At 44.0% G+C, this 17,557-nt stretch overlaps 1 protein-coding gene across 1 annotated transcript; it reads right to left on the reverse strand.

Moving 5' to 3' along the window:
- Positions 1-1,209: 1,209 nt before the first annotated feature.
- zc3h4 (zinc finger CCCH-type containing 4) lies at positions 1,210-17,462 on the reverse strand. Its single transcript, XM_023420768.2, has 14 exons — positions 17,167-17,462; positions 12,219-12,522; positions 11,971-12,078; positions 11,650-11,854; positions 11,040-11,191; positions 9,964-10,060; positions 9,624-9,760; positions 9,390-9,497; positions 8,812-8,923; positions 8,562-8,671; positions 7,684-8,150; positions 6,691-7,013; positions 6,310-6,561; positions 1,210-5,321 (listed from the first exon to the last, which is right to left on the reverse strand). The coding sequence occupies exons 1-14, from the start codon at positions 17,244-17,246 to the stop codon at positions 3,628-3,630; spliced, it is 4,149 nt and encodes a 1,382-aa protein (XP_023276536.1). The 5' UTR covers positions 17,247-17,462; the 3' UTR covers positions 1,210-3,627.
- Between the last annotated feature and the right edge of the window lie 95 nt (positions 17,463-17,557).

The following is a 17,557-nucleotide window of genomic DNA, read 5'->3' on the forward strand; positions in this document are numbered from 1 at the left end:
CATTCAGACAAATTCTACATTCAACAAGTTTTAATGTGTATCAGGCTACTGTGGTGTTTGGTATTCAGCTGAGACGTGAGACGCTGAGTGATGGTAGTAACTGTGTATGTGGAATGATGCTTGATCTTTGCATCATCACCGAATACTCAGTGGCTTTTCATTATCTCCATGTTCTGCATTGTCTCCAAATTCACTGGATCGTGCACAATACATCCGGAATGTTCAAATCCATGATGAATAACAGCTGCTCTGACGGGCAAGAGGTGCAACATGCAGCTAGATAGGTGTACCCAACAATCAGCAGCTAAGTGTGCATATATGTGTGTGTGTGTGTGCGTGTGCACGTGTGCATGTGTGTGTGTGCGCACGTGTGCATGATAGGAAACCTTTGAGGTACTGGATGAATAGTTTGTCTTCCTGGAGCCAGTGCTGCAGGATGGGAGGGGAGCAGGAAGTGACTCACTGGAGGATCGTAGCTAACAAGGAAACACACTGCGTGCTGCTGGGGTGCCGATCCAAAGCCACAGAGGCCAAGCCCAGAGCCACACAGCTTCAAACACCGGAGTCCTAAAGATAGCAGGGAACAATGTCAGAGAAGCTGTCAGCAACACGCCAGCTTGTGAAAAATGAAGGGGTTTCAGATTCTGGGTCAGAGGGCGTTTTTAAATAATTTATGATTTAACTGAAGGCAGGACAACTGAACAAGGAAAAGAACATTCAAATAGTCGCACAAAAGAAAGGTCAATTCAGCGACCACTGACTCAGTGTGCCTGAATAGTCCTGATTTTCTAAACCCCACCCGTCTGGTTGCTTAAAATAAGCATTTGGTGTTTCTTTGCAAGAGGTGTCTTCAGAAAACACAGGAAAAATGAAAACTACACAATCACATTCAAACTGCATTTTAGATGACAAGGGAACAAAATGAAATAGATTTTATTACTCCGTCACGAGGAGACACATGAAAGCTTTTACATCTTTAGCTCTTCGTGCTGTCAACAGACTTAAAATTTATCACCACACAAACGCTGTAATACCTGTTTCACATCAGAAAGCTTTGCTGTTCTCAGATCTTTATCACTGCGAAGCTAAAAATGCAATGTTTAGCTTCAGGATGACGCCAGAGGAAAGGAAATGTTTATTCATTTTGGCTTCACGACCACAAGAGATATAAATTGGTCAAATGAATCAAAACAATGACTGAAAACAGAGTTATAACTAATTGATCATGTATCAACTTTATTTAAATACTTTGACAACCTCACCTACAGTGTACAGTTAGAAAAAACTCCACTCCTCCAAAGACGGGATACTGGTCAAATTTACATAGCAAGAGAAAAATAAACCATGAAACAAATTTACAAAACAACAAAGCCATAAAGGAACAAATAAAGATTAACTTTCACACTTGCTATAGCTGACACTCCTAACAGGGTTACTGAAGGCCTGGCAGGAGGGAGCAAATAGTGAATCTTTTGTTAGTTGAGTCTTTTTACACAAAACCAAATAAAAAAATATGTCTTTCTCCTCTTCACACTGTCACAGGTTGCCTGCATCCCACTGAGGTGAGTGGTACTTTCATATTCAGGACATATAAAACGATTCAGTTCAAAAATGACAAGTGAGGAAGTATATTTACCCCAAGTATAAAAAATAAATTAAAATGATCAACATTTATACACAAAGAGAGCCAACAATGAACCTGACAGCTGTTGTATAATCTTAACCTTCTGGAGGTCAAAAACCTTTATCAGCTCCATGATAGTGACCCCACATTTAAAGATTCTCAAACAAGCCTGGAGATGAAATCTCTAGCTTATCAGGCAAAACGGGAAAGAATTTTTTACCCTCACCCCGGTTCAGATGCTGCACTCACTTCTGACTTCAACTGTTTATGGTGTAAGGTGGAAACTAGTCAGGGATGTTCTGGAGAGAAAATTAAAAAAAACTCATCCTAACAACATGTCCACCATGAAGTGTGCACTTCCTCCACTGTGAGAGAGAGAAACATGTTCAGTTTGTGTTGAATGTTTCTTTTTTAACACAATCCATGTTCTCTTTACGCAGAGCTCAGACTGACAGTAGACGGAGCACCTGCACAGCTCAATGCAACATTTATGCATTGACTGAAATTAGGTCCAAGTCTAGTTTATGATTGTCACACTGCCACCAACCACTACACTGGAAATTGATGCTGTAAGGCTGCAATTTTTTTTTCCATCCTCAGAAATCTGCAGTCACATCCTGTAGGATTTCTATTCTGAATCAGTGAATCAGTGAATCACGGTGGGAAAACAGATTCATGTTGACCAGGGCTGTCCAATTACACACTGAACCTTTGGGCAACACTGTCTTTTCAGCAGAGAAAGAAAACAAAACACAAACTTGTTAAATGTCTCTGCAACACCACTGATGCTATGGCTAACCGTCAGCTATAGCTACAATGTGCCACTGGAGAGGGACGTGGTGATGCGTTTATAATCAGTCGGAGCAGCAAATGTCTGATACCTTAAAGCTACAGAAGCTGTTACTTATGAACTGGACGCTCTCCACTTTCACAGACTGATAAAACAAAATGTTCACTTGAAAGCCTTTTCTCCTTTTAGCAACAAGACGGCTAAAGGGAATATATAAGTTAGTGGGGAAAAGGAACAGCAGTGGTGTAGTGGTGTAGAGAGGCGGTACTAAAAGGTCACAGGTCACTTCCTGTAACAGCAGAGTTACCTGTTTTGGGTAAGAGCTAAATACCTGAAATGAAACCGTATATAACCAGCTGGAGGAGCCACATATTAATAACAACCCTCAGAGGACACAAATTGACAGTGCAAAGAAGTAGAAAAATAAATACTAAAAACAAATCAAGCAAAATATAGATTTAAGTGTGGGTATTTGCAAGTGTTTCTGCAGAAAATGTGACACAGTGGCTCAATGACAAAACATAAGCTTTTGTTTGACAAAACTCGACAGTTTCTAAAAGGAATAAACACGACTTTGAATGCTGTAACATAGAGGGAAATATGGTTCGGCAACAGTGTTAAAAGAGTTGCCTCAGTGCTGTTTTTCATCACAAAAATATCACAAATGCGCAATATTTTTTGTGAAGATTTGAGAAAAAAATGTTGTCCATTCTGTTGCCAAGAGAACTGCCAACTTTAACTGGCCAAAAATATAGACGAGCACATCAAACAGTTTATAGATGAGAAGATTTCCAAAAAAAAAACACAGAGCTGAGGATCTGAAATGCAAAAAATAATGAAACAAAATGTGATACAAATATGTTTTTGCTGCTGTCTGAACTTTTTTCATTAAGCACTGAGATGACGAGAATATATTTATTTATACATCAATAACTTTGTTTAAAATAGAAATTTTGAGATTTAGTTTTAAACCCTTCCCATAACCCATGAGTCTTTTATAGAATCTGAATCTGCAACACTTCTGTAGAGGATGTCTGTGTGTGCATAAAACATGTTGCGTCGCATCAGTTTGTTCACAGAGTTTGTCTTAACCAGTCTTACGGGCAGATGCCTCAGTGCTCTCTCCTTTTCACTTATCTGCTCAGTGTCCAAAAATGTTAAAACAAGCCAACGGCCAACCACGTGAAGGGCTGTATGGTTCCAGGTCAGTGGGTCACTGGCAGAAGGGTGAGGCTGTGGGGTCAAAGCCTTTGAAAACGTCCTTCAGTGAGGCGTTGTCTTGCTCTGTGGCCGCCTGGTCAGGCTGCGCCGGGCTGTTTCCTCCAAAAGGACTACTTGTCCCACCAGGCTTGGTCGCCTGCTTCACCACGCCAAATAGCGAGGACACTGGCAGGTTGTGAACGCCTGCAGGCCCCTGGTCTGGAGCGGCTCCAGGAGCACCCTGACCTCCAGCTGCAGCTGCCCCGGCTGCAGCAGGCCCTCCCTGGGCCGTGGAGTTAGGCGAGGGTGCAGGCTTGGGTCGGGGCCTGTTATAGCTGTTGTATCGATCGGTCCCTTGCTCTCCACTTTTCTCTGGCTCTGGTTGGTCCAACGCAGACTTCCGAACAAACAGGGGCTCCTTGGACTTGGCTTTACCCGTCGTGGGTTCACTGGGTTTGGACTCTGTGCTTGCTGAGTTGGGGGAGTTGTTAGAGCCACCGCTGGTACCAGGGCTGCCTGGTTTGTTAGTCCGAGGGTCATACAGACTGATGCTGCTCAGCACACTGGCTCCCCCTGGTGCCCCAGCCCCCACACCACGCCCTGCTCCACCTGAGGAGAGCAGCCTTGGGTCATAAGGGGCGATGGTAGGTGGGGGGGAGCTAGATGTTGTTGCTGGAGATGTAGAGGGGACAGGAGGAGGCGCTGGATCCGATGGCTGCTTCATTGCTGACTTCTGTGGCTGGAGACGGGGGTCTGTGGGGACTTTACGGGCCACCCGGGGGTCAGCAGGCTTTTCTGTAGGTGCAGGAGGCATTGCGGGAGGTGGACCCAGAAGTGACATAGGGGCAGCAGGGGTGGGCAACAGAGGAGGGGAGGGTGTCTGGGACGGGCTGGAGTTGACAGTTTTCAAGATACGAGACAGAAGCTCAAAGTCCGGGAGGGAGGAGGTGGAGGAGGAGGGAGCAGGTGCGTCCAAGGAGGGAGGAGACTGTACAGGAGGAGGCTGTGAGTGAGGGAGCGGTGCGTGGTGCTGCTGCTGAGTGCGGGACAGACGTGGGTCTAGAGTGGACACAGGAGGGATGCCTGGTGGGAGGGGCAGGAAGTCCTGCTTGGGGATGGGGAGTGGAAGGAGATCTTCAGGTGACCAGGTGATGGTTTTGGAAAAGGCCGGCATGTGGAGAAGAATATCCTTCTTGATGTGGCTGAACTGCTGCAGCTGAGAGCGTGGGTCTCTCAGAGCCATGCCCATGAGCGGGTCCAGAGGAATCGGTACTGGCTTGTCCCGTAGAACCCGCTCTGTCTCCTCCTCTTCCGCTGCTGGGGTTGTAAGTGGCGGGGGCTTGTAGACCAGAGGAGGTTCTTGTTTAGTAGCAGGAGGTGAGTGGGAGGCGGATCCACCTGAAGCAGCTAGTCGGGCTAACCTGGGGTCTGCAGGGGGTCCAGAGGAAGATGGAGCAGGCATGGAGTGGGTGGAGTCGGGGATTTGGCCTGTCTCTGCAGAACGTGCCAGGCGTGGGTCCCGAGCCAAGCGGGGGTCTGCTGGCCGAGCTGGGGGGTTGGCGGGGGAGGCCTTCTGCAGGCGAGGGTCACTTGGTGGGCCATCAGACTTTTGAGGAGCCTGCGTCTGCTGACGGAGTGTCTTCAAGATTGAGGTCACACTACCACCTCCGTCCTCATCCTCACTGGAGTACCAGTTCCCTGAATCACCTGGGAAAAGACAGCGGACATATTTTGGTGTTAACTCTGGAGTTCAGTTTGTTAGAAAACTAAACAAAACAAACACTTCACAAAGTGATTAACCTTCAAGGAATCTTTAAACACATCATATCTGAGGTTTGTGTTGAATGTTGGGAAGGTGGGAGAGTGATCAGTAGAGTGTGACATGTTTGAACAGTATCACCGTCACACTGTGCAAACTTCTAACAGACATAGTAATAACAGTGAAACATTTATTTTGCCCTTTAAAAAGATTAGAGCGATCACAGAGCTTATAGTCTCATCTGTGCAAGATTACTGTGAACGGGAGCATTAACTTAACAAATGCCTACAATAATCACAATGCATGATATGATGTTGGTCTTTAACTGCACTTACAATACCACAGTCATGTGAAGCATATCGCAGGGTTGAGCTCATTCCCTCTAACGTTTTGGGTCATTATTGTGCTGTAGGATGAATCACTGACCAACCAGTCTGTCTTCCTTTGTTACCCGCCTTTCTCTCACTGTTCTGACAGCGACATACAGAACTACTTCCAGCTGTACAGTATTGTCCTAATAATGCATCAGAGGGTGTAGGAACACAGCTTGTCCCAACTCTGCCTTTGTACCGACAGTTTGTAAGTCATCAACCTGTAGGAATTGTTTGCATTAGCTGTCATCTTCACTTCATTTACTTCCACTGCTGAAGGAAAATAAAGTTAACCAGTTTCTTACTTGCTGAACAGGCAGTGGCAGATTACCACTTACCTCTGTATAACAAAAATATGGGTGTTCTATTAAATGTGAAGACATGGTTCTACATCTGCAGTATTTTTAGGTTTTTGTACAACTTTCCTGAAGACCAAATATAGAGTTTTAGCCAAGGGAGGAAAGTTTTTAAGGCCAATGACATAACCATAAAGCAAACGAGGAAAATGACTCACTATGACAAAGGAACGACAAATGCTTTGTACACAGAAATGCTTTTCCTCTACCTTCAGTGTCTCTAGTCTTCTCTGCTCCTCCCTCGGCCATCCTGCGTGCTCTATCCTCTTCCTCTTGCTGCTTCTGCTGGATCCTCATGAACAGGACACGTTGTGCTGGAGGCAGGAAGTCAGGAACAGAAATCCCTCCCTGATTGGCTGACGCTCCATTAGCAGAGCTGTCTTGACCACCTGACTGGTTACCAAATTTCCCTGCTCCTCCTCCTCTCTCGTCCATACCAGCAAAACCCTGATAGTTGTCACCTGAGAGGGAACAGTGAGTGTACTGATTAGTACAAAATCAGTAACTCTGCTACCATCACCTGAAAACACTGTGTGCCATTCAAAATAATTACTTCAAAGCTAACATGGTTTTAGGTTTGAATCACTCACCTTCTTGTACCACTCCCTCCATGTTCATTCCCTCCTGTTGATTGAAGAAGTTATTGAAGAAGTTCCCTCCACCCTGGTTAGGACCTGGGGGCATAGGACCTCCATGTGGGGGTCCGTCGCCAGATGCAAATCCTCCCATCATGGGTGGTCCGCCAGGCCCCATATTGGGTGGCCCCTGGTTCATCCCAAGGTTGGGGCCCATGTTCTGCATGTCAGGGGACATCATGCCTGGAGGGGCAGGGAAGCGGGTAGGGGTGGCTCCAGGGGCCCCTTGAGGTCCAGGTGCTGCAGTCTGACCCTGGTTGCCGCTGGGAGTCTGGCTCCTGATACAAAAGGGAGAGTAGGGAACCAGGAAGTTCCATTTGTTTATTATTCTCAGTTAAAATAAACAGTTAGTGCGTCTGATTGGGTCGTAGTCTCCCTGCTGTTACTGTATCCCCCACATGTGGTGCGTCTATAGAAGAAACTGAATGGGGGTCTGTGGTCTGAACCATACCTATCTTCTGGGGTCTATAATAACAAAATGTTTAACATGGGTGACTGAAGGGTTAGTGCTATCACACTACATCACAATACAAAAACTACGTGCGTGCTATCATTATCCTTGTATAAACTTTAAAGAATCTTTTAGCAGAGCTATGAACTTTCATTTTTCATTTAGTTGCTGGTTACATTAAAAAAATATGTGTCATTTCACTGATAAACACTCATCGCCTGTAGGCTTGAGAGGCACCATTTAGCTGCTGTGAATCCATGCTGAATACAGCAGCTATTTCTAGTGAAGGAGAAACCTAAAAATGTTGAGAGCGACATTTTCAGTCTACAGGTAGTATTCAATATTCTAAAGACAGAGACTCTGCAGAGTATTCCTTTAATAATCTACAAATGTTTTTATTTGATCCCAAACTGGATAAGATCTCCATCTACATTTTCTATAATTGTGTATACTGTGTGTATATATATTCTTTATGAGTTTGTTTCCTGAACTCTTACCTGACAGCCAGTTTCTGAGCCAGCTGTCCTGTTGGCTGAACTTTAATCTCAAACAACGAGGGGATTTTCTTCCCTGCACCTCCTCCCCCTCCAGAACAAGGAGGTGGGGGCCCCATGTGGGGAGGAGGGCAGTTAGGATTTGGGGGCCCGCCTTGGAAGGGACTTCCATCAGGGCCATGGACAAGGGGACCAGCACAAGGATTAGGCCCAGGAACAGGCCCTGGTCCTGGCGGTCCTTTGTTGGAAATGGGCCCCTGGTTAGGTCCAGGAAGACCCCCAAAGTCACCTGCCACAGGGCCACCAAAGTCCCCAGCCCCTGTGTTGGCGTCTACAGGAACAGGCCGAGGAGGGGTGGGGAGGAGGCCAACTCCAGGAGGGGGTTTGGGAAGAGGGTTGATCCCCTGCTTCTTCAGTTCCTCCACCTCCTTCTCATCCTCAGCTCCAGCCTCTGCATCCTCTGCCAGCATCTAGAAAACAAGGTCACAAAACTCCACTGATAAGTGCATCTGAAATATTTTCTATGAACCATAAACCCAATGTTTATATAAGGTTTCTGTTTATGAACTGCAAACTGTACAACTTCAAACCTCTTTAAATAACTTATATACATAAAACTCTTATGAATATATTTTTTAAACATTTTTAAATATCTACAGAGTTCACAGAAACTGGTTGAGTGATTTGGCAACTGGGTAAGTGAGTTCTATTATCTTTGGGGGTTTTTTTTGCCTTTTTTTGACAGTTGTGAGTCTAGAGAGAGGCAGTAAATAAAAAGGGCAGAGCGAGAGTGATATGACAGCAGAGAATCAAACCCTGTACATTACAGTTATGTGGTATGCACTTTAACCTTTAGGCCACTCGACGTCCCAGGATCCTACCTTGTTGAGCAGCTCCTGAGTGTCGTCATTGAGGGCTTCATGTGAGAACATACACTCGTCACCATTGACGCAGTTGCCCGTGGTGTGGAACAGCTTGCAGGGGAATTCACGTAGCGTGGGAGTCAAGGGGAAACACTCACAAAAAGATTCATGCAAACTGTTTAATTACCTCTATTCAAACAGAGACTATTTTAATTTGACTTCTCTTAAACTAATAGAGTCTCTCTGTGGGGTCATTAGTAAAGGATATCATGCATGTAAGGGCAGTGGTCGGCCCGGGCACAGAATCCAGTTATGTAGAACTTGCACAGCTCCTTCTTCTTCGGCAGCTCAATGTCATGGCTGAAGTTGCAGTGGTCCCCCTGGTGGTTAAAGCAGGTTATAATGAGATCTGTGTGTCTGAGAGGCCAGCTTAGAGAGAACTGTGGAGTTTGGAGTTAGTTTTGTAGCCTGGTATCAAATGCAATATGATGCTCCAAGGGTTTTTGTAAGTCTACATCCATTCATGATCTTTAACCGGGCTAGTTCCTGCTGACTAAAACTGGGTTACAAACAACCTCAGAGTCCAGCCATTTACAGGAATCTGTATCATATTTGTGGCATCAAAAACTTTAATTATGAAAACAAAGAAAACTACAACTTCACTGTGAATTTCTATTGAATGTGGGCACGTAGGAAAAGCAACTGAAACACTGAAATATATTTAAAAAAAATTGAAAAATATCGTTTGAATGAAGACAGCTTTAATATCACAAAACATCCCATGTTATTTAGTCCAAACTGTGACTCGGTCAACAAACGCATCAGCAAACATTCATGGCATCTTACCCAGGTGCATCTCCCCTCGATGTAGTACTTGCAGATGGCCTTTCCTTTCTTATCCTGATGTTTTTCATTCTGATTCCTCCTCCCTAGTCCTGGTCCATCACCTCCATCCTAAAATACACAAACACAAACCAACACACACACACATTTGTATTGATCTACTTTGAAGCATCAGATTTGTTTCAGACTCAGTATCAGGCTCACTTCAGACTGATCTAATAACTACAAAAGCCTTACCCCGTTGTCCATGTCTCCGTTGTTGTCATCATCATTTCCCATGTCACCTCTTCCTCTCCCTCTGTTTCGACCCTTTCCTCCTCTGATCATACCCCGCCCTCCTTTACCTCTGCCTCGCCCGCGGCCTCCTTTACCTCCTGGGGCAGAAATTAAAGACAGATAGTCAGCACTGTCAGACACAGGTGTGACATGAAGACACATGTTGTCAGCGATCAGTGTTGTCCACAGGTTACCCTGTGCATCACTATCACAGCTTGCTTCCTCTGAAAGAGAAGGAGCCATTTCTCCAAGAGAAACAAAGATGAAAAATCACAGACAACCCCCCGAGGTCTGAACTCACCTCTGCCTCTGTCTTTGCACTTCTTGTACTGATTGAGTTCTTTTGAGTAGTCGTCGTAGTCATCATCCCCCATGTTGTCATAATCGTCCTCTACATACTGCAAAGACAGATTTAGCATGTGTCACTTAATGAGTGTCAATTAGGCCCTGTTCAGACCTGGTGTTAACATCCCATCACAAGTGGACAGCTCTGACTTCAGGTGTGAACGCACCACACAACACACATTTTAGATCTGATCACTCAGACCTCATTCAGAGGTGGTCTGGTCCACGTGTGTCCACATTCTTTTAGCAGTGAGAACGTAAATGTGTCCTGGGCCACAGTGACGGATCGACTGCTCTACTGACGTCCTCTGAGACAGTGTCATTAGTGCCAACAGTTTCATAATGAACCACTGAAAATATTTTACTGTTTGCTAAAACTTTATTTCACCGTAAAGCTGTTACCAGCACAATGATTCGCTCAACCTGCGCTTGCACTGCATCTCTCTCTCTCTCTCTTACCATAGTCAGACTGTCTAAAAACAACTATGCACACCTGTTCATTTTGCATATAGAGCGGGGAAATGAGATCTGATCACAAGTGGTCACTGGAGACATGTTAATGCCAGATCTGACCAGAGCCTCAGTCAACTCTTTTCAAATTATTACTTCAGCATCAGCTTGGAACAAGACGTGAAGCAGCTTATTCCAAATATCTGTTAAGCAAGACAAACGGTTCTGAGTGATGGTGGCTGGAGTGTAGCTGGCTGCTAGACAGTGAAGTGTACAAAGTTATTTAAATCAATAATTTGTCTAATAAAGAAATCATTTGTATTCTTAGTTTGGTTTGTTTTGGGAAATGAAAACAGAGCATTATTCCATTAACAGGAAAATAATCCCTTTCCTATGAAGACCACCAACGGGTTTGATTTGTCAGTGTTGGTGTTTGTTTACTGGAATGCTTCCATGTGAAATATATTTCAACCATTGTGTAAATACGCAAAACACAGCAAATCAAACAGACTGAGAACGTGTTCTCTGGATTTTCACCAAAGCAAATACACAACAGGCTTCATTCTGAGTTCTAAACCTCACCTCCATGTCGTCTCCATATCCATCGCCATCGTCATTGTCTCCTCCCATCTTTACTCCTCCACCTCGTCCACCTCTTCCTCTGCCTCCTCGACCCCTCCTTCCTCCCCTCATTCCTCCACGGCCTCTCTGGCTTTTCATGCGACCTCTGCCCCCTGCGGAGACACACAGAGAAAGAGAGTGAGCTACGGAGGTATGAGAGACTGTCAGTGACTCAGCAACAGAATTCGAATTGATAAGAAAGTTTTTGCACATAGGCTCCATTGTCTGACTGCAAGTACAGGGTGATGCATATTCTACTAAGCATTTGTCACATAGAGGCACAACTATCCTAAAAGGTCAGTGAAAACTTTAATAGGAAACACTTTTCTAAAGTATAAATAAATTCACATTTTCACACCAAGACAGAGGACCTTTCCACAACACCTGGCCTTAGATATCTTTCTGTTGTCTGGTGTATCCCAGGTTAGGCATTTTATCCACTGTATTTAGTCTCAGAACTCACTGAGACTAAATACACAGCTGGGCAAATATTTAGCATACAGCATAATCTGTGGCACATCAAGTCTAATTTTCAATTTCAACAGTTTTAACCAAACGGCCGTGGACGCACCTCGTCCGCCGCGGCCTCCTCCTCCCTCCTTGGCCTTGCGGTACTGGTTGAGCTCCTTGGTGAAGTCGTCGTAGTCTTCATCCCCCATGTCCTCCTCTTCCTCTCCCTCGTAGTTGTCTTCCTCATAGTCATCGTAGCCTCCATAGCCCTGCTTGTCCATCTTCATGTAGCTGCCCTTCTTTGAGCCGCCATAGCCTCCATGAGACTAGAGATGGGTAAACGTATGAGTAGATTAGAGTGCTGAAATTCTTTATATTTGATCTAGATAAACTTGTCAATATTTCAATGTAAGTGAGGACAGGGCTGACTCTATAGACTTACAGCAGGGGGGTACTGGGGACTGTACTCTCTATACTTCCTCTTCTCACTGGGACTGTAGTCAGAGTCATCACTGAAGTCTGAGTGGTCGTCATCAGAGGACGCATGACGCTGGAGGAGAAAGAGCGAAAAGCAGAGATGCACAGGGAAAGAGATATAAGAGACAAAAGTTCAAATACTTTAAATAAAGACAGAGCGGTATGGAGAGGTGGGTGGTTTTTTTTCAGTTCTGTAGTTGTCTTCATTCTCACTTTGTGTTTGGATTTGCGTTTCTTCTTGGCCCTCCTCTTCTCCCGTTCTCGCTCCCTGTCTTTCTTCCTCTTCCTCTTCCGGCGGTGTGATCTCTCGTCGTCAGAATCGCTGCTGGCGTGGCGCTCCCGACTTCGCTGAGGACGCTCTCCGGCCGCTTCACCTCCTGCCTCACCTCCTCCGCCTGCTTCGTCGCCCCCATCTCCGCCTCCTGCTGCTGCAGACGCACCTCCACCCATCTCCTCCTCCTCCACTTCTCCCCCATCATCTTCCAGCTCGCCTTCCTCCAGCTCTCCATCCTCTGGCCTGTGTATGGACAGAATGTACGTTCATACATCTCATCTTCTCAGGGGCAGCGGCTCACTACACCAGCCACATCTGAAGTTTTTTGGACATATATTTAAAATGATTCATGTATGATAAAATGATTTTAAAAAATTGGAAAAACATTAGAACCAGTTTGTTTTCAGTGGTCACAGTTAAATCAGTAGGAAAACAAGTACAGAGGCTTGGTTAAGTTAACAAACATTAGATATTAAGTCGTTTAAGGGGGATTCATTTACGCAGCATTACTATCAGGTTCTGCCATTTTGTGATTCAAACAAGGATTTAGAAATGTATAAATATGTTTTCTTAAGTTTCAAGTAACATCTCAGCATTTAACAGCTGAGTGGATCCCTGAGATATTATTCAAGATGCAACACATCATTCAGGTTGGCAGCACTATAATAGCACTAACAATACTAAGGTGAAGTAATAGTTTATAACTTTTGTAGTTAAAAAAAAATAAGAACATAGATTAATGGCAATCTGCAATTAATAAAATTTGAGCCCCACTTGGAATAATGGAGTTGTATCCCTGTAGCACTCATTGCTTTCTGTCATGAACATTTCTGACACTAAACACCACCACAGAGCCATGTATTGAGAACTCCTGACACTGCGGGACGGACAAATGTCGGTGTGATTTCAACAACTGTGCCTGAATGGTGATTCGTGTCAGGTGGGAACAGAAGGATTGTAGAAAGACTGTATTTTTTGGTGTGTCTGTGATTCTGCCAGGTGTATTTACACAGTGCCTGTATCTCTCACAGACGCTTGCCTGTTTAAACTACAGGTAAAAAAAAATTGCACAGATGCCAATACTTCACATATGCAGAGAGTGTATATAAAAAAATGACCTACAGTGAGGCAATTAATCTCCAAAAACTGACTGCTCATCATGTAACCCAGGAGGAGTCAGCACTGAAATGTCAAGCATGACTGAAAAGCACTTTCTGCAAACACTGGGATATATTAACTTACTAACACACAAACATCCAAATCAGCAGAAGACACAAAAACACAAGCTCCACTGCAGTGTGGTTTTTTATACTGTAACTTCAGTGTAGCCGACACCACTGCCTCTCAGTGTCATCAGCCACACAAGCTGTCTCATATTTTTTGTTCTTCTTATAGAGCAGGCAACATAGAGTGAGGATAAGTTAAAAGGAGAGTGAGGTTTTAAAAAGATTAAAAGAAATGTAAATGTTCGCTGTAGACTACTAAAAGGAATCCAAAAGCACTAATGGATTTTACATTCATGCTAATTAAGTTACTGGGATTATTATAAACAAGTATTGTGTTTTACTTCCTTTCAGGCCACCATGGCACCAAAAGGTGAGAGGGACAAGGTGAGAAGTGGAGCCAGTTTTATCAACGAACAAAACCAAAACCAGCTACTGAGCAGAAATATTCTTGCCATGGGCAGACTGGACATTGTTTTGTCTGCCATTCTCACTGGCGAGGACGTGGCATGATTTATGGCGCAGGCTGGGGTAGGGGTCAAATGTTAGTGACAATGAAGAGACAAAGTATTAATCACTCCCTATTTGAGTGAGTATGTCCTGGCTCTCCCACAAAGGCCCACACCCACAGTAGGCTGACAAGCACTGAATGTAAGCAGGCTGGTAGTGAGGCCTGAGGTCAGGCTGATCTGATTCATCGACAAGACAACTGCAGTACAATATTTAATTCCTCAAAGACATGTTTTGTCCCACATCGAGCACACAGTGAACTGAGACAAAGCAGGTGGTTGCTGCAGTCGACCTGCTTTCAGGCAAAATGTCAGCTGCACCCTATGGGTTCACTGCACCGCACCACATCCTCAGCATACGAGCTTCCTCTGGTGAGAGCACGATAATCAGCCCTAATAATCTGTGCTTCATCTCTGTGTTACAAACTAAACGCTCAGCAGCAGAGCTACGAACATCTCCACATCAACTCAGAAACAAATCCACCAGAGAATGCTAGTCATGAGCTTGTTTCATCAGTGGATGACAAAAATGAAAAGTGATGCCAAGTACACAACTGTTTTACAAACTTGGTAAAATCATCATATTCAAGTCATATCAAATGTTAATGTACATTTTTTTTCTTCATCTGAAACCACTACGTAGACTGAAACTATCAGGAACCTGCTTAAGGAAGTAAGTTCTGGTTAATTAAACAGATAGTTTAGTTAACCTGTTTTCTTAGAACAGCACCCTGGTATAAAGCCTGAAGTTGCTCCACGTACGAAATCCTGTTATCAGCCGTTTGTTGCAGAACACAATCCAGAACAAACAATAAAATCTGTCTTCATGCCCATTTGATTTTGCCCTGGTACAAAAGCCAGAGTGAAATCCAAAACCTCTGTCATTCTATGCAAAGTAGCTCTGAAAGTATGAATATATACACACTAAGCAATGTTTGACAATAATTACTCAACACAAAAGCTCGATATCAGATACCAACCACCTTAATGTGTTCTTCCTCAAAATATCTTAACACTGAAACTGTTTGTCAGTTGTTGTTTTTTTATCTCCCTGCCTCAAGCACTTTGCTAAACTCTGACAGGTTCTTTGCTCTGCACCAGCTGCCGGCTTTCAATCCAAACACCACAAACTCTGGAGTATCGCCTCAACAGCCAAGTCACTCCTCTATCTCACTATTGGCATGTGATACTGAGCTGGCCTGTTAATCAAAACCTGTCAGAGCCGGCACAAGGAAAACTCTCCTGACACAGTGTCTATCATAGCACAGGGATTTGGCTGTATTATGGAGGCAGGTTGTTGTGAATAGGGAGTGGCTGGGCTTCACTATGGGCACAAGCTGATGGCCTCTCTGGCCTAAAAAGATACTATACACACATAAGCTGCTGCCAACAATGTGCCAGTGTGGAGAATAATTTAAAATGCAGACTAACTCATCCCCTCCAGACTGCTCTATGCTCAGCCAAGAAATGAACAAGTCAGGTCAGTGCAAACTTTAGTTAATGTAAGTCTACCAACACCAACTTAGGCTTAACAGACCTGAGGAGAGGAAAAAATGTTATTTACTTAATGAGTTATTGATTGGACCCTACACAAGTATCAATGTACTGCTGACCACTAAATGCAGTAAAGGCCTGCTGTGCAGTGTCTGTCATCCATGTAAACTATTCTAAACAAGTTTCCATTTAAATCCATTAAAACCCAAACTGTGAAAGCTCTGAACACACCACACCAGCAGACAACTGTGAGAAGTTCTGAAAGTTCAACAGAGCACAAGATTATTCTCATCTATTAAGGATGACTGAATCAAAGGATTTACCATGCATTATGGTACATTATTAGCTCAGTGGAGTCCATAACTTAATTAATTCTATAAGCAAAGGGCCATGATTAAAATGGGGAATACTTACTGTGACAGGTTTTCTTCACATTTTGCACTCAAAACCATTGAAAGTTTTTCCCTAGCCTTTTAGGGACACTAGTGGGGTTTGTGGGACTTGGAAATGGGGCCAACTGGGTAACACAGCAAATTTGCCAACTGGGGACTGTGGAAAAAGGGAACTTTGTGTTTGACTTGAAACACTTCTGGGATGCTTTGCAGACGTTTTACACATTTTGGGGACTTTTGTGGATGTTTGGGACGAGTCAGTGTGGGCACGACTGTGAATAAAAGTGATATGTTAGACAAATACACATGACAAGCACAAACGCGTTTAAAAGGTTAGCTTATGTAAGTTAACAGGCTTCACCTTTCACAAGTCAATATTTTAAAGATAGGTAAAATTTAAGACTTGAGGAAAAGAAACCCCAATCACCGAGAGGTGTTCAGGGGCAAAATACGTTTTCCTGTGAGTGTTATTCAGGTAGAAAGACAGCGACTCGAGCACAATTTTTAAGTGCGTAGACCAAGTTGCTTCGTGTTAGTGATACGTTTAAGACAAATGAACAAACCGATATGAAGGATTACGATAGACTGTAATGGCCCTTACTGATTTAACAACGTTAGTAAACGCTGTGTTTCATATAGCGATGCAGCGAGTGGAACCGCCAAAGAATAGTAAATTATCATTAACAAAACCATTAGCCATTAGCTTAGCCTTCCGCTCTCTTGCCAACTGCATTCGTTGGTAACATTAGCCAACGTGCTAATTTTGCTAAGTTAGCCTGAAAACAGGCCCGTAGTTAGCAAAAGACAATCGCTTGAATTTGTTGCACCTGCGGCATTACAGTTATTGTCACCACACACACACACACGATTGAATCAACGTTAATTAGTGAGTTAACAGATGTTAAAAATGGGCAAGTAATTAACCGATGCTTTATAACCGTTGAATTGGCGAGTATGGCGGTGAAAGTATAATTGATCAGCTGTTTCGATCTCGTCTTTTTTTCTCTCAAGACAAGCTGACTCGAGTCGATTGACCGTTGATTGTGATAACGTAATAAAATAAAGGGAATAACGTTATCCCAGGTGCTATATGGCCTCCCAGTTGGCGTTGTCGTGTAAACATGGCGTTCTTTACCTCTGTACTCGTTTTCCAGAAAAGGCGAATTTAATCCCTTTGACAGAAAAAAGAAAAAGAAACCCCGGCTTTTTGTGTAAAAGCACAGGACAAATAAATAATTTCATTTAAATATGATTGTAGAATTACTCGACCTTTCGTCAGTCAGGAGACTGTTGTGTTCGTGGTTGGTAGTTGGGGAGTTTGGATGGACAGTCATGCTTTCCACAGCCATTTCCTCTAGCTACATTGAGGTGCAAAAAATTACAACTCGACACTGGAATCTACTGGCTTATGCGTCACTTCACTAGGATCTACTTGTTTTTGATTTTAGGAAGAGTTTCAGTTCATAGTAGGCAATTCTCCACTACAGTTGGAATAGCAATATGATGAAATTGAGTCCTGACGTTCTCCGTCCTACTGTAGCGATGTGAAATGACGACTGATGAACCTAAAATGGCCGACTGTCTTCTCCAAAGAGAAAGGGGGCGGGTTTTGCCGAGAATGACATCATGACGAATAAACGTACGCGTCTCACGGAAATTA

This window comes from Seriola lalandi, unplaced genomic scaffold (assembly GCF_002814215.2).
Source record: "Seriola lalandi dorsalis isolate HSWRI2012SDOR001 ecotype SW California unplaced genomic scaffold, Sedor1 jcf7180002054657, whole genome shotgun sequence".
In the NCBI taxonomy this organism is placed as follows: domain Eukaryota; kingdom Metazoa; phylum Chordata; class Actinopteri; order Carangiformes; family Carangidae; genus Seriola; species Seriola lalandi.